At 34.0% G+C, this 16,522-nt stretch overlaps 1 protein-coding gene across 3 annotated transcripts in view; it reads left to right on the forward strand.

Annotated features, from left to right (window-relative positions):
- Nucleotides 1–16,522, forward strand: part of SLC4A10 (solute carrier family 4 member 10) — a 246,420-nt gene that overhangs the window by 140,767 nt on the left and 89,131 nt on the right. For all 3 annotated transcript variants that reach the window (XM_063092448.1, XM_063092456.1, XM_063092464.1), the window contains 2 exons: nucleotides 1,710–1,867; nucleotides 4,986–5,073. In XM_063092448.1, the coding sequence (XP_062948518.1) occupies nucleotides 1,710–1,867; nucleotides 4,986–5,073 (246 nt within the window). The remainder of the gene's footprint in view (nucleotides 1–1,709; nucleotides 1,868–4,985; nucleotides 5,074–16,522) is intronic.

Below are 16,522 nucleotides of genomic sequence, written 5' to 3' on the forward strand. Positions count from 1 at the left end.
CAGTGTATACATTTCTCCTAGCTAGAAAAATAAATACAAAAACACCATAATAAATTTCATAAAATTTAACCTTACTTATTAAAGTAAATAAATATTTTTGTTAATTATAAATTAAAAGGTTAGATTCTACAAAAGCAAAGTATTTATCATATAATATTCTGATGTATGTGCTTTGTAAACTTATAAATTTATATTTTAAAGTATATTTGTAGGTTGAATACTTTGAAATTTATGGTATTTGTCATATATTTCTTTTTATAGGTGGTTTTGCTTTGTTAGATAATTCTTCCTTTAAAAAAATATCGGTTAAAAATATTTTTGATGGAGTACGGCATTTTTAAAATATTTAATTCTGTGATAAAATGTATACTTCATATATTGGGTTTCATGTTTTTAGATACTGTTATCCTACAGAAAGATTAATTAGTTATAAACCTTTTGAATAGCTGTATTGAGGTCTTGATTTCAGAAAGCAACATGTTTAAATGTAGTCACTACTGCTTAGCTGTGGATTTTCTAATTACTTCTAAAAGTTTTAAATTTTTTCATTTTAAACTTCTTGGAAAAAATATTCTGAAATTATTAAACCCGCAAAAGAACTAACTGGCCTAAAAAAATCTTTTCTGCCTCATCCATATTTGCCAGAGTTCTTTCCTCTCTCTCTTGGCTGTTCATACTTAGATCTTCCATGCCCATTTTATTGACATTAGAGAATAAAACAAATTATTAGAGTGGGTAAACTTATTCACCTGAAAACAGATTTCCATAAAAAGCAACTCAAATGACTTAGAAACAAGAAATAGACCTTGCAAAATCTACCTTAAAGCCATTGCTTAGTTTTCATTGAGGCCCTATGCATAAAAGTTGATATTTATTCTTAAGGATATTTTACATTCATTTTTCAGACTTCACCCTTTACTCTTAGCATTTCTTCTTGTTAATGATTGCTTTTGTTTTGTGCATTCATTTGTCACAGGCATCTCATGTCAAAAACTCAACTACAGCTGTTCAGCAATTGCAAATGTTAATACTTCTATTCTTATTTTCTCTACTTTGTCATATCTAAATTCTCTGATGAGAAACTAAAATTGAAGAATTATAAGGCCAAGTATAGAATGTGAACAATATAAAACTAGAAAAAAGATAAAGGCTAAAGTCATCATTTAACTGTAAAGAGAAACATGTTTATATTCCTTGTGAAACATGAGGGTACTTCAAAAAGTTTGTGGAAAAATAGAATTACAAGATAATACTAATCTTTCCATGAACTTTTTGAAGTACCCCCATAGGTGTATTTTGAGCATTAATTAATTAAAATGTGTTGTGTACAAAAATTAGGTAATGTAGTATCAAAATGTTAAATCTGTTGGCAAATGCTAATTAAAGTATGGTTTAAAATATATTTATTTAATTGAACACATATACTTTTTTCCCCTAAAATTTTAAGATTATTCATGCTGAAGAGACTTCTTTTAAAAATAATGAATAGAAAAACTGGAGTAGTGTTCAGTTTACTGATGACAAATTAAAATAATCTACAAGTAATGAAAAAAGTTATTATAGAAAAAGAGCAAATGAGATATTTACCTACGTGTATTTATTGAAACTCTATTTATTGACAGATTACTATATGTGAAGTACTATGCTGAATGTGATTTACCAGACGTTCCAAATTTTTATTTACCTTATTTACTTTGTGATGCTGTCAGGTTGATCTGCATTTCATGAAAAAGATTCCTCCAGGTGCTGAAGCTTCAAACATCTTAGTTGGGGAACTGGAGTTCTTGGATCGAACTGTAGTTGCGTTTGTCAGGTTGTCTCCAGCTGTACTGCTTCAAGGACTGGCTGAAGTCCCAATCCCAACCAGGTAAAAGTATAAGAACATCTTTTACATTTTTTTAACCCACTTTTTTTCTGTGGGAAAAAAATGAGGATTAAATATAGTTTTGATTAGAAACTTATGTGTAATCCACAAAACTGTTTCTTCTTGTTTGTTGGGAGGGAAAAAGAGTGCTTTAAAAATTATTCTATCTTTTCCTCTCTCCCTATTTTCCTCTCTACTTTCTCCTCTCTGTCAAACTTCTGTGTTTTATTTTAGACATGCCTGTTCCTCATCCCTAGGTACCCTTGTCTATGTAACTGTACAGATTCTTTTTTACATTTTTGGTAAAAGAAGGGATAAAGTTTCAGGCTTTTCTCAAACATTAAATTAGACTGTGTGCTAAAGAAATGATCCTGTATATGAGTGCAGCCAAACTCAAAAAGATCAGTTTCCAAGGTTCGACTTATGCTAGAATGAGTAGATCTTCAAAATACATTTAAGTGTCATATTAGGAAAGCCCGTGCCATATCAGATATACTGTGTGTTTCAATCCTAGGCCTCCCACACGGGTCTGAAGACTCACTAATAGTAGCATCAAATTTAAGTTGAAAAACTGAACTTATGTTTTATTTAACTATACAAAAGAAGTAACAGCCTAGGGATAATGCAAATGCAAATATGTTCATTATTATTTATTCCCGTTTTACAGATATAAAGCTGTCCATGGTTAAAATTGTGGAAAAAAGAAAAAGAAAAAAATAGAATATTAACTCTAGCACATTAGGTTTCTAACAATGTATCTCGGAACCTTGTTTCCTTCCTTGCTTCACCATTAAATGTGATTCTCATGTGCAGATAGCCTTTTACTCTCGTCCTATTCTCACAGCAAAACATATCTACCTGGGGACCCATTTACCACATCACTGGGGCCCTTCACTTGATGCTACAGCTGTCTCAGATGCTGTTAGTATGCCACCTCTTCCAAACCTCGCATGCCTTAGCTAAGTTAACATGATGAAAAGTTCAGGTTCTGTGGCCACTGGGTTTGTAAAATATGTTTCTTCTATGGACCTTTGGCCTTAACTCAAAACATAGCAGATTGTATCACTCCATGCTTTGACTATGTATAAGATATTCCAGAAATATGGAATAGTGTAGCCAGGAAGGCCTCATTTTCTAAGAGCTCAACTGACTAGAATGGGATGCAGTGTTTGAGTTCCTGTGTCTAACTCTGTGGTTTGAGGAAGCAACCTGGTTACCATTCAGGTTGCAGAAATAAGTTTCTGTTTATCCTGTTTGAGGGCTACTGAGATTTCTGATACACACCAATTTTTATTGAAAAAAGGGAGGGGTGAACTGAGTACATTAAAGTGGCTTCTGACTGTATGATTAAGGCTGTATTTTTCTATGCACAACTTATAACCTATCCAGAGTTTCTGGGAATCTGGAATTCAGATTTAAAATGTCAGACTTACAAATTGTAGAGGTATTATTTTAGCAGTTTGAAATTCCTTTTCAGTCTTCCAAGCAGTGCATTCCTGTTCCACCATTTAGGAAGGTGTCTGGTGAACTATCAGTAAATGATGGCTATTCATGACAGTGATAGTTTCTGTATTTCAAAGGAAAAAAAAAAACTTCCCAGTAGAGAAAAGCCATAATGGGATTATATATCCTTACTTTGAAAATTGTCAGGTTTAAGTGACCTCTTTTCATACTGACATAGCAAAATATGTGTAGAGAACAATGGATGAAATTTAGGAGCCCTATAGAGCATCTGTGTAAAGACTGATTCAAAAGACAACATTAGTTAGTTAGGAAAGGTGAAAAGTGGAAGTAGATTAGACAAACAATAAAGAAAGCCATTTAGGGTTCCAAATTATCCTTTCATAGGAGGACAAAAGGGCACACCAGGAATATAATGATAACCCATAGTAGAAATGTCAGAAAATTTACTTTATATGTAACCCATGAAATAGAAACCTGAACAATAGCAACATGTACATAGCTTAGGAAATTTCTTACAAGTATAGTTGATAAAGCATCTGCTATCACATGAAACAATTTTGTTTTTAAATGTATAGTGGACATTTCTATATAGTAGAAACTGATTTGGATTCAGTTTCAGCTGGCACAAAAAATATTGTCAGATTCTCTAAGATATGCTTTATCTAAAAACATGTACAATCTGTAAAGTTTGTAAGTAAATGAAGAATAGAATTATAGTAACTATTTCAGTGCACCTTATAAAGCCATTATTCTTGATATTTAATAGCATAAACCATTTAACAAATTAACACCATAGAATGATACTACAGAATATTGGACATTCTTTAATTTTCACAATTTCCCTGAAGCATTGACCTTTTCAGAAACAGGGAAATTACCAATCCCCTAAAATTAGAGCATATACAGATTTCTTTAAAAGTACCAGTTACAATGATAAATATGCCAGACCTTCAACCTAATTTAGATGTATTATAGTACAGCTGCTATTTTCATTCCTCTAAAATTGGAATTAATAGATCATTAACTCCCCATTTTCTTCTGCCTAACTGCTCTTTGATTCCTGACAATAACCTTTTATATTTAATAAAAATTGTATTTATACAACTTATAATTTTATTTAGTAAAATTATATAATTTAATATTTAATGTAAAATTAAATTTTATATTTAATAAAAATGTAAATTTAAATTTTACATGCACCTGCTGTTTTTCTGACCATATATTCTCTCTTTATTTATACTACTTACTACTTTCCTTTTTTTCCCCTTTGAACTGTTCTTCATTTTTCATACAAGTGAATTCTTATCCTTCCAATTTAGAAAGATTTAATCAGATTTTACTTTTCCCAACTTTCTCCTCTAAGGATTTATAGTATCCTTAAAGCTCTCAATAACAACTTCATAGGTTGTACAGGTAACTAAATGGGGAAACTCTGAGATAAAAATAACCATACATTCCCACTGCTCAAGAATCTTAAGCATAAGAGTCAATCATTGGAAAATGTTTCAAAATAATAATAAACTGAAAAACTATGGGAGTATTTCACATCAAAATCCCAATTTTCAGTAATTCCTTTGGGATGAGTGATTCTGTACTACTAAAATTATTTTTATAGTTCTACCTTGAAACATTTCTTTTTTCTTCTTCTTAATTACAGATTTTTGTTCATTCTTCTGGGACCCCTGGGAAAGAGTCAACAGTACCATGAAATTGGCAGATCAATTGCAACCCTCATGACTGATGAGGTATTTATTCAAGTTCATTGGGAACATTTCCCCCCCACTAGGTATACCTAACTTTTGGAGGTCCTGTTTTCATGACAATTTGCTGTCAATCAGATTTCTGTATTAAATCCCATTCTTCCATGCTTCCACTTCAAAATCTCCTTTGGAAACATTTGTTCCAAAGAGATAATAAATGAACGCACATGAATATAATATTTTAAAACTTAATATTCTAAAGAAAATTTATTTAGTGGCATTCAGAATATATTAATTAACATTCCCCTTATAACATATGTGCTGCCAAAATAAGCACCATTGTTAATATCATTGCAAATCTTGTTTTGGGCAAAGTAATTTTAAGGTCTAAAGAAAAAGCTGGTAGTTTATCTGAATAGTATACATAACACCAAAAAGCCATGGAACTTCTATCAGCTCTCTACAATTGCCTGAATGTAGGTGTTTCTAACCTGGGAGTCTTTGGACTATTGTAGAAGCTGTAGATGGATAACAAGGGATTTGTAATTTCCCTGATACAGCACACAAATTTTTTTATGTAATAAATTTGCATGTAGATTTTTTGAACTGGAAAAAGTTTTCATCAGCTTCTCAAAGAGGTGTATGTCTCAGAAATGTAAGATCTTAAAAATAACATAAGCAGTATTATATAACTGTTTTCTTTGACATGTATTCCCCCAACACATTATGGAAATTTGTTCGTATTGTTAAGGGGAAGAGCAGATGCAAAAGATCACAGAAGGGGCATTAATTCAAAATTCAGTAGTAAACGAACAAGTGGGATTATACATTTTCTAGAATATCATCTACATAATTTAATAATGTATTTATTGAAATACATGGCTAAGAACTTGAAAATTCTGTGAAAAGAGCCAATTAGTATTGTATATTACTTTTCCTAGGTTTATGATCTGAAAATTTGAACTTGTTGCTTGGGGTTTGATATTTTAAATTCTTCTATCTGTTCAAATTATGTTTTATGTTTTTATAGGAATTAATTATTGAAATGTACACATAGGAAGCAAAAAGCTAGAAGAAAAACATTTTCTTCAACAGTTTTCTAAAAGAACCAACTTAATGAGTGTATTAATTTCCTGTGGTACCATAAAAAATTACCACAAACTGGATGGCTTCAAACAACAGTAATTTGTTTTTTCATATATTTGTGGCCAGTAGTCTGAAGTCAAGGTGTCAGCATGGCCACACTTTCTCCAAAGGCTGTAGGGGAAAATCCTTGTTTGTCTTTTTTATCTTCTGGTGGCTCCTGGTGTGTTCCTTGGCTTGTGGTAGCAGAATTTCGATCTCTGCCTCTGGTGTCATGTGGTCTTCTCCCCTGTGTCTCTGTGTGTCTTTTCATTTTCTGTTATAAAGACACCTGTCATTGGATTTAGGGCCTATATTAATCCAGGATGATTTCATCTTGATATACTTACCTTAATTACATCTGCAGAGAGCCTTTTTTCAAATAAGGTCACATTCTGAGGTTCCAATTTGATATATATTTTGGGAGGACACTATTCAATCTACTGTAATGAGTAATTTATTCTATTTGGAAATCTGGGAGAAGACAGGAGAATGAATAAAGGGCTTCATGAGGACCACAAACCTGTTGTAGTAGAATTCTCTGTGAGAAAACTTTCATAGTATCTTTGCTTTTTGTGTTTCCATATTGATTAATATTTTGCATTTCTTACAGTATTGCAAAATACACAATACTGTAATGTGTATTCTACAAGTTAAGTATTGTCACTTCCATGTAAATTTACTTCATGTTTTATTATGTTTTAGACACAAAATTTCTCCCAATCTAAGACATTAGGATATTACAGTAAGATATCTGTGAGGCATGGGACATGTTATAATGTGAGAGGAGAATATTATGTCATGGGTGGTGCACATATACTCAAGGTATCTCTCTCCTCCTCTTCCTCCCCTTCCCAAATTGGGAATCACGATTTTCTTAACAGGAAGGTGTCAATTCTAAAGGTTTTTTTTGACTAATCAAGTGTGCATAGAACAACAGGGAAACATCCATGTTTTATAAATTTTAGGTTTAGAATGATAGCAGAGAAGGGACTTCCACCAATTTCCTTGATTAATAGGAACTACCTAATTTGAGAAAAAGCACCAGCCATTTAATGGCACCAGCCATTTAATGAAAACTTTCAAGCTCTGGACTTGAAAGTTTAGAGCTTAACTTTAGGGCAATTTGCAATTCTTTGTTGGCAGTGGGATAGAAAAGCAGAAACCCAGTCAAAAAGTTACCCTAAAAAATAAGAACTGTTAATTTTAGTAGTGTGTGCTAATTTCAATAGGCTGTTGATTGAATACCAAAGAATGTTTAAATGCATTTAAAAAGAGAAAATAATTTTTTTTATTTTTCAAAGCCCAGGTGAAATAACTGTTTTGCTTATCTAATTGCTTTGAAGGATATTAAATAATTATACTCATTAAGAATAAAATGTAATATATTGATTCATAGAGCTTACTTTGGTAAGAAAATGGTGAAGTAGATTGCATTATCAAACTGTAAGTTCCACGAGAACAGTTACCACTTAATATTCATTTTTTTCACCCTGATTTTTCCAAGTGCTCAAATAAATATTTGCGAAGCTGAGCTCTGTTTTTCTTCTTTGTACTGGGAACTCCTTTGGGTAGATTGTCTTTTCCTTTTGTATTTTCAGACTTAAAATAGTGTCTGGCCCTCAGTCAGCATTCAGTAAATTATTCTTCTATGTTGTGATCAATGAGTTTTATACTTTATCTCCCATATTTAAGTTTTTAATGTATCTGGAGTTGCTTTATGTGTGGGATGTGGGTTGAGATCCAATTTCATTTTACATAGAAAATCACTTGGCTTATTACCATTTATTGACTAGTCCATCATTGTTTTACTGCTTAGCAATACCTGCCTTTCAAAAAATCATCTGTCTCTTTGCCAATGTCACACTATCTTAATTATAGTAGCTTTGTAATGAGTGTTGATCTCTAGTGTTGACCTCCCTTACTTTGTCCTTCATTAATTTATTCAATAAATATTTATTATTTATTGAACTATTTATTTAGTGAACTGTTTATCAGGCACTCTTGCAGATGCTGGGGATATAGGAGTGGACGAAATGTACAAAAACATTTTCTTTCACTGAACCAGTAGTCTAGTAGAAAGACAGACTAACATGTAAGTAATTAAGTAACGTGTAAGCAAAATACATGACATATATATATATGAGATGGGGGAGAATTGCAAGTTAAAATAAAGTGTTCAGAAAAGGCTTTACTGTGGAGACATCTCAGCAAAGAACCTAAAGAGGAAAGGGGGAAAGCTATGCAGATAGCTGAGGGAAGAGCTTTTCAACCAAAAGAATAAACAAGGGCAAAGGCTTTGAGATGGGATATCTCAATTTCAGGACTTGCCTGGAATATCTTGGAAACAGCAGGAGGACAGCATGGCTGGGAGGAATGAGAATGGGGGAGAGCAGTAGGTGATGACATTAGAGTGGTAACCAGGGACAATCTGTGTAGGGTATGTATAGGTCATATGAGGACTCTGAGTGAATTGGGAAGCAAATGGAAGATTTTGAAAAGAGAAATGCCATAATTTGTCTTACATTTAAAAAGGATCTCTTAGCTTCTGGGTTCAGAATAAATGATGGAGGAGCAAGGGCAAAAGCAGGGAGACCACTTAAGAGGCTATTGCCCTACAGTCTGGGCGGCAAGCAATGGAGGTGAGAAAGAAATCAAGGCAATTCCAATCCAAATCCCAACAAGATTTATGAAGAAGCTTTAAAAGCTTATCCTAAAGAATACATAGAACAACAAATGTCCAAGAACAGTAAAAACAGGCTTGAAGCAAAAAAATAAAATTAAATTAAAATAATAATAATAATAATAAAGAAATAAAAAGAAAGACAGGAAACAAAACAAAAACCCCAAACCTCATATTCTGGGGTTTCTTCCTAATTCACTGGTGCTTCTTCTCAGTCTTCTTTTTCCCTCCTTACTATATATTTGTATCAGCTTACAAAGATCATACAGAATATCTTATCTTTAAAACAAAAGGAAAAAGAAGGAAGAAGGGAAGGAAGGGAGGAATGGCAGTAGGGAGGAAGGAAGGAAAGTCACTTTCTAATTGTGTGATCTTGAACAAGTTGAATAACCTCAACTCTCTCAGCCTCAGTTTCTTCAACTTTAAACTGGAAATTATACTAATAGTCCTTATTTCGTGTTGTTAATGTGATGAATATGTGTTTATTAACCACTATATATTGGAGATAAAGTGGTAGAAATTAAAGACATGGTCACTGGCCTCATGGAACAACCCTGAAGTCATCCTTGACTCCTCTGTTTCTTTCACACCCCCAATCCAATCTGTCAGTAAATCTTCCTGGCCCTACTTTCACAATATAGCTAGAATCCTGTTACTTTTCACTTTCTGCACTATCACCTGACTGTTATCCTGGTTCATGTCACCATTATCATTCTATTATTGCAGTAGCCTCCTTATTCTTTCTGCCCCTGCCCCACTTCATTCTATTCTCAACGCAACAGCTAGAGCAATCACTCCTCTGCTCAAGACCCTCTAATGGCTTCCTATCTAATTCAGAGTAAAAGCCAAAATTCTTATGATGACCTACAAAGTCCTACAGGATGTTCTCCTGCCTCCTACACCTTACCTCTCAGGAATTGGCCTTTTTACTGCTTCTCAAACATGCCATGCATGCTCTACCCTGGCAATTCCCTCTGCCTGGAAAGCTCTTGCTCCTGATAGCTATGTACCATGCATCCTTACATCCTTCAGTTCTTTGCTGAAATATCTGCTCCTTAAGGCCTTCTTTAATAACCCTATTTAAAACTGCAGCATCCCCCTTTCCTGCTTCACTTTTCTCCATACCACTTTTCATTATCCACCAAAATATATACTCATCTATATTGTCTATTTTCCGTCTCCTCGCTCCCACCCGAAGGTAAGCCCCATGAGGGCATAGATCTTTGTTGGTTTTGTTCACTGTGTCCCTTGCACTCAAATAGTTTTAAATTAATGCTCAGGGCTCATGTGTTAGCAGGGAAAACAGCATTAAATAATTAATTATATAATTAACAATTAATTATAATAAATAATTATAATTACAGTGAAAACTATCAAGAAGGACGAAGTGTTAGGAGAGTATTAACAAAATATCTAATCTTGTTTGAGAGTGGATCAGGGAAGGCTTCTCTGAGAAGTCAGATGTATGTCAAAATCAGAATGTTAAGTAGCTAGATAAAGAAAAGGAAGAAGAGCCACTTAAAGTGATTAAATTATTGGAGAAATTGGTGAAAGAAAGCAATAGTAGATACTGTTTATGATTTTAAATGAAATAAATGATGCTGTCTGTGTCTTTGAGGAGCTTTAAAATAATTAAAAATTAGTTGTCCTTGATGAATTTGGATATTCTTCTGTCTAAAGCAGGGTATAAGATCATGTGATCTCTTGATTCAATTTTTTTAATTAAATGAGATCAAATCAAGAAAGATTTTAAGAAAGTTGTAGAAAGAGTAGGGTAGCTAAACTCTCATTAAGGATTGAGGACATTTGCAATTCTTAAGTGTTCAGATTAGGTCTGAAAGCCATGTAAAGATCTTTAGAAGAGGGTATTCTGAACTATAAAATTGGTGGCTTGTAACAGGAAAATCTGTTTTTAGTATATTGAAAATCTCTTTCTTAAAATACAACTAAGCCATTAATATATCATCAATATTTTCATATCACTCAAAGACTATTTATTACACGAATGGTATTTTGTGAAGTGCTCTTAGTTGAAAAATCAAGAAAAAGTCTTTTTAAATTATTGTTATCACTTAGCAGTTTAGATTGAGTATCAAACCAGAAACAGAAACAAATGGCCTAAAAGCAGAATAGAATGCTTGAAAGCATAAGTTCCCTGGAAATTTTGGGATATTTGGTCACTGTAATACAGGTCAGCATAAATAATAATATAGGAGCACTAACCTCAAATATTTGTTCCGTTTTATGTGAAATACACAAAGTATCAGAAATATTTTTATCATGTTTAGTGTAAATTAATTTTTCCCATTTATCCTTATTTTTACTTTCCTCACTTATTATATTGACATATCATTCCTATTTATGACAGGAGAGATTAGGGTATGCTGCAGGAATAACCAACTAAAATCTCAGTGGCTTAAAGTAATAAAGGTTTATTTCTGTCATGCTGAATGTCCATCAGAAGCTGGCAGAGGGTCGGGTCTCTGCTCCTTACAGACACTCAGGGACCCAGGCTCATAGAAGCTCAGTCTGGACCTGTGTTTTCTCAGACACTAAACCAGACAAAATGCACTATTATAACTCACACACTGGTGCTCATAGCACCGACTCAAAAGTGACAAATGTATACCTAAATAGAACATACCTAATCCAAATATCAAAGAAGGCAAACATGTGCAACCCTACCATGTGTCTAGAAGAAGACCTGGAATATCTATGCACAGCCGAAGTGAATACCACAGTGTGTGTGTGTGTGTGTGTTTGTGTGTGTGTGTGAATAGGTGTAAAATATAACTGATACTTTGGAAATACACTTTCTGCACAGTATAGATATAATATGTATCCAGAAAACACTAACTTATAACCTTACTTTTTTTAATTGAAGCATGACTGATTATACATATTTTGTGCGTATAGTGTTGACTATCATTATTTGTGTACAATATGTGATGATCAAATCATTACTATTAGCATATTTATTATTACAAACCATAATTATTCTTTGTGCCCCTTACCAATTTCTCCCTAACCCACCTTTCCCTCCCCCTTTCCCACAAGTACTAACCATAGATTTGTTCTCTCCTTCTGAAAGTTCAATGTATTATTGTGGCCTGTCTTACTTTTCTTTCTCTTCCTTTTTCTTTCTCTCTCTCTCTCTCTCCTTTCTGTCCCTCCCTCCCTCCCTCCTTCCCTTCCTATTTTCCTTCCTTCCTTCTTTGTTTCCTTCTTTCTTAGATCCCACTTAATGAGTGAGGACATGTGGTATTTCTGTCTGGCTTACTTCACTTAATATAATTTTCTACAAGCTCATCCATGTTGCTGCAAATGGCAGAATTTCATTCTTTTTTATGGCTGACTACTATTCTGTTGTGTATGTATATATATATATATATATATATATATATATCACATTTTCCTTATTCAGTCATCAGTCAATGGAAATTTAGGTTGGTTCCATATTTTGCCTATTGTAAATAGAGCTGAAATGAACATGGGAGTGCAGGTATCCTTTCAACATAATGATTTCCATTCCTTTGGGTATGTACGCATAAGTGGGATTCCTGGATCATATGGTAGCTCAATCTGTAGTTGTTTGAGAAACCTCCAAACTGTTTTCTATAATTTACTGTCCCACCAACAGTGTATAAGGGTTCCCCTTTCTCCACATCCTTGACAGCATTTGTTATTCTCAGTCTTTTTTGATAATAGCCAGTCTAGCTGGGGTGAGATGATATCTCAGTGTGGTTTTGATTTGCATTTCCCTGATGATTAGTGATGTTGAGCATTTTTTCATGTACCCGTTGGCCATTTGTATGCCTTCTTTTAAAAAAAGTCTATTCAGCTCCTTTGCCCATTTTTAAATTGGTTTGTTTTTTATTGTGAAGTTTTTTGAGTTCCTTGTATATTCTGGATATTAATCCCTTGTTGGATATGTAGTTTTCGAATATTTTCTCCCATTCTGTAGGTTGTCTTTCTGCTCTGTTGATTGATTCCTTTGCTGTACAGAAGTTTTTTAGTTTGCTATAATCCCATTTATATATTTTTTCTTTTGCTGCTTGTACTTTTGGAGTCTTATTCATAAAGTCTTTGAGCAGCCCTACTTCCCGGAGTGTTTCCCCTATGTTTTCTTTTGATAGTTTTATGGTTTCAAGTCTTATAGTTAAGTCTTTAATCCATTTTGGTATATGGTGAGAGGTACAGGTCTAGTTTCATTCTGCATATGTATGTCCAATTTTCCCAGCACCATTTATTTTTATTTTTTATTTTTATTTTTTAAATTTTTTTTAAAAATTTTTTTTGTCTTTTTCGTGACCGGCACTCAGCCAGTGAGTGCACCAGCCATTCCTATATAGGATCCGAACCCGCGGCGGGAGCGTCGCCGCGCTCCCAGCGCTGCACTCTCCCGAGTGCACCACGGGCTCGGCCCTCCAGCACCATTTATTGAGGAGGCAGTTTTTTCCTCAATGTATGTTTTTGTTGCCTTTGTCAAAGATCACTTGGCTGTAGTATGTGAGTTGAGGTTTTGCTATTCTGTTCCATTGGTCTGAGTGTCTGTTTTTATGCCAGTACCATGGTGTTTTGGTTACTGTTGCTTTGTAATATAATTTGAAGTCAGGTAGTGTAATGCCTTCAGCTTTATTTATTTATTTATTTTTGCTCAGGATTGCTTTGGCTATTTGTGGTCTTTTGTTGTTCAATATGAATATTAGGATTTTTTTCTATTTCTATGAAGAATGTCATTGGTATTTTGATGGGGATTGCATTGAATCTGTGGATCATGTTGGGTAGTATGGACATTTTCATAATGTTAACTCTTCTAATCCAAGAGAATAGAATGTCTTTCCACCTTTTTGTGTCCTCTTTAATTTCTTTCAGCAGTGTTTTGTAGTTCTCATTGTAGAGATCTTTCACCTCCTTGGTTAAATTGATTCCCAGGTATTGTATTTATTTTGGTGACTATTGTAAATGTGCTTGCTTTCTTGATTTCTTTTTCTGCTAACTCATTCTTGGAGTATAAAAAAGCTACTGATTTTTAAGTGTTGATTTTGTATCATGCAACATTACTGAAATTGTTAATCAGCTCTAAGAGTTTTTTTGTAGACTTTTTAGGTTTTCCTATATATAAGATAACTTCATCTGCAAACAGAAAAAGTTTGACTTCATCCTTTGCAATTTGGATGCCCTTTATTTCTTTCTCTTGCCTGATTCCTCTGGCTAGTACTTCCAATATTATGTTAAACAGGAGTGGTGAAAGTGAGCATCTTGTCTTGTTCCTGCTCTTAAAGGAAATGCATTCAGCTTTTCCCCATTCAGGATGATATTGACAATTGGTTTTTCCTATATGACTTTTATTGTGTTGAGATAATTTCCTTCTACACCTAATTTGCTGAGAAGCTTTATCATGAAGGCATGTTGAATTTTGTCTAATGCTTCTTCTGTGTCTATTGAGATAATCATATGGATTTTGTCCTTGATTTTGGTGATGTGGTGTATCACATTTATTGATTTGTATATGTTGAACCATCCTTGCATCCCTTGGATGAATCCCACTTGTTCATGGTGTATAGTTTTTTTGATGTGTTGCTGTATTGTGATTGCTAATATTTGGTTGAGGATTTTTGCCTCTGTTTATCATTGGTCTATAATTTTCTTCTTTTTGCTGCATCTTTGTCTGGTTTTGGTATCAGGGTGATGCTGGCCTCATAGAATGAGTTTGGGAGAATAGCCTGTGTTTCAGTTTTTTGGAATAGTTTGAAAAGTATTGGTATTAGTTCTTCTTCAACAGTTTAATAGAACTCAGCAGTAAAGCCATCAGGTCCTGGACTTTTCTTTGCTGGGAGACTACTGATTACTGCTTCAATTTTGTTGCTCGTTATTGGTCTGTTCAGGTTTTCTGTTTATTCTTGGTTCAGTGTTGGTAGCTTGTATGTGTGCAGAAATTTATCCATTTCCTCCAGGTTTTCATATTTGTTGGCATATAGTTGTTTATAATAGCCTGAAATGATTCTTTGTATTTTTGGGTTTTTATGTCTGTTTCGTGACTGGTACTCAGCCAGTGAGTGCACTGGCAATGCCTATATAGGATCCGAACCCGCGGCGGTAGCGTCGCTGAGCTCCCAGCGCTGCACTCTCCCGAGTGCGCCATGGGCTAGGCCCGATTCTTTGTATTTTTTAAATTAATTAATTTCTTTTTCTTTTTAAAAAAATTTTGACATTCACTTGTACATATTTGTATGGTACAGTGTGTTGTTTCAGTACATATGTATACTGCACAATGATTAATTTTGTGTAGATAGCATAGGTCTATACCCATTAGTCTACAATTTCTATTCCCTTCCCCAACCCCCCACCTCTGGTAACCATTATTCTACTTTCTACTTCTATGAGAAACACTTTTCTTTTTCTTTTCTTTTCCTTTTTTTAGATTCTACCTTTGAGTAAAATCATGTGGTATTTGCCTTTCTCTGCCTGACTTCACTTAACACAGTGATTTCCAGTTCCATCCATGTTGCTGCAAATGATAGGGTATCATTTCTTTTTGTAGCTGGATAGTATTCCATTGTGTATATATACCACAGTTTTTTATCCTTTCATCCCTTGATGGGCATTTAGGTTGATTCCATCTCTTGGCTATTGTCATCAGCAGTGTGTTGAACATGGGAGTGTATGTGTCTTCTTGATATACTGATTTTATTTCCTTTGGTTATATACCCAGTAGTGGGATAGCTGGATAATAGGGTAGATCTATTTTTCATTTTCTGAGGAACCTCCCTACTGTTTTCCACAATGGCTGTCGTAATTTACATTCCCACCAACAATGTAGGAGAGGTCCCTTTTCTCTACATCCTTACCAACACTTGTTATTTTCTATCTTGTTTATAATAACATTATAACTGGGGTGAGATTATATCTCATTGTGCTTTTATGTTTTCCTGATGATCAGCGATTTTGAGCATTTTTTCATGTGCTTGTTGGCTATTTGTATGTCTTCTTTTGAGAAATGTCTGTTCAGGTCCTTTGCCCATGTTTTAATTGGGTTACTGATTTTTTTTTTTTTTTTTTTTTTGGCTGTTCTGTTGTTTGAGCTTTTTATGCATAGTGGATACTAGCTCATTGTCTGATGTATAGTTTGCAAACACTTTCCCCCATTCTGTAGGTTGTCTCTTCACTTTGTTGATAGTGTCCCTTGCTGTGCAGAAGCTTTTCAGTTTGATGTAGTCCCATTTGTGTACCTTTGCTTTATTTGCCTGTGCCTTTGCAATCTTGCTCAAAAAGGTGCTGCCCGTATGCATTTTGTGTAGCATTCCCTTCACCTTTTGTCTAATAGTTTCATAGTTTGGTGCCTTAAATTGAGGTATTTAATATACTTTGAGTTTATTTTTGTGTGTGGTGAGAGATAGGGGTCTAGTTTCAATATTCTGCATGTGGATATCTAGTTTACACAGCACAATGTATTGAAGAGGCTGTTCTTTCCCCACTGTATGTTCTTGGCACCTTACTTGAAAATTAGTTGGCTGTAAGTGCATGGGTTTATTTCTGGCCTCTCTATTCCGTTTAATTGGTCTATTTGTCTGTTTTTATGCCACTACCATGCTATTTTGGTTACTATAGCTTTATAGTATATTTTGAATTCAAGAACTGTGATGCCTTCAACTTTGTTCTTTTTGTTCAAGATGCTTTAGCTATATG

This window comes from Cynocephalus volans, chromosome 1, assembly GCF_027409185.1.
Source record: "Cynocephalus volans isolate mCynVol1 chromosome 1, mCynVol1.pri, whole genome shotgun sequence".
Lineage (NCBI taxonomy): Eukaryota > Metazoa > Chordata > Mammalia > Dermoptera > Cynocephalidae > Cynocephalus > Cynocephalus volans.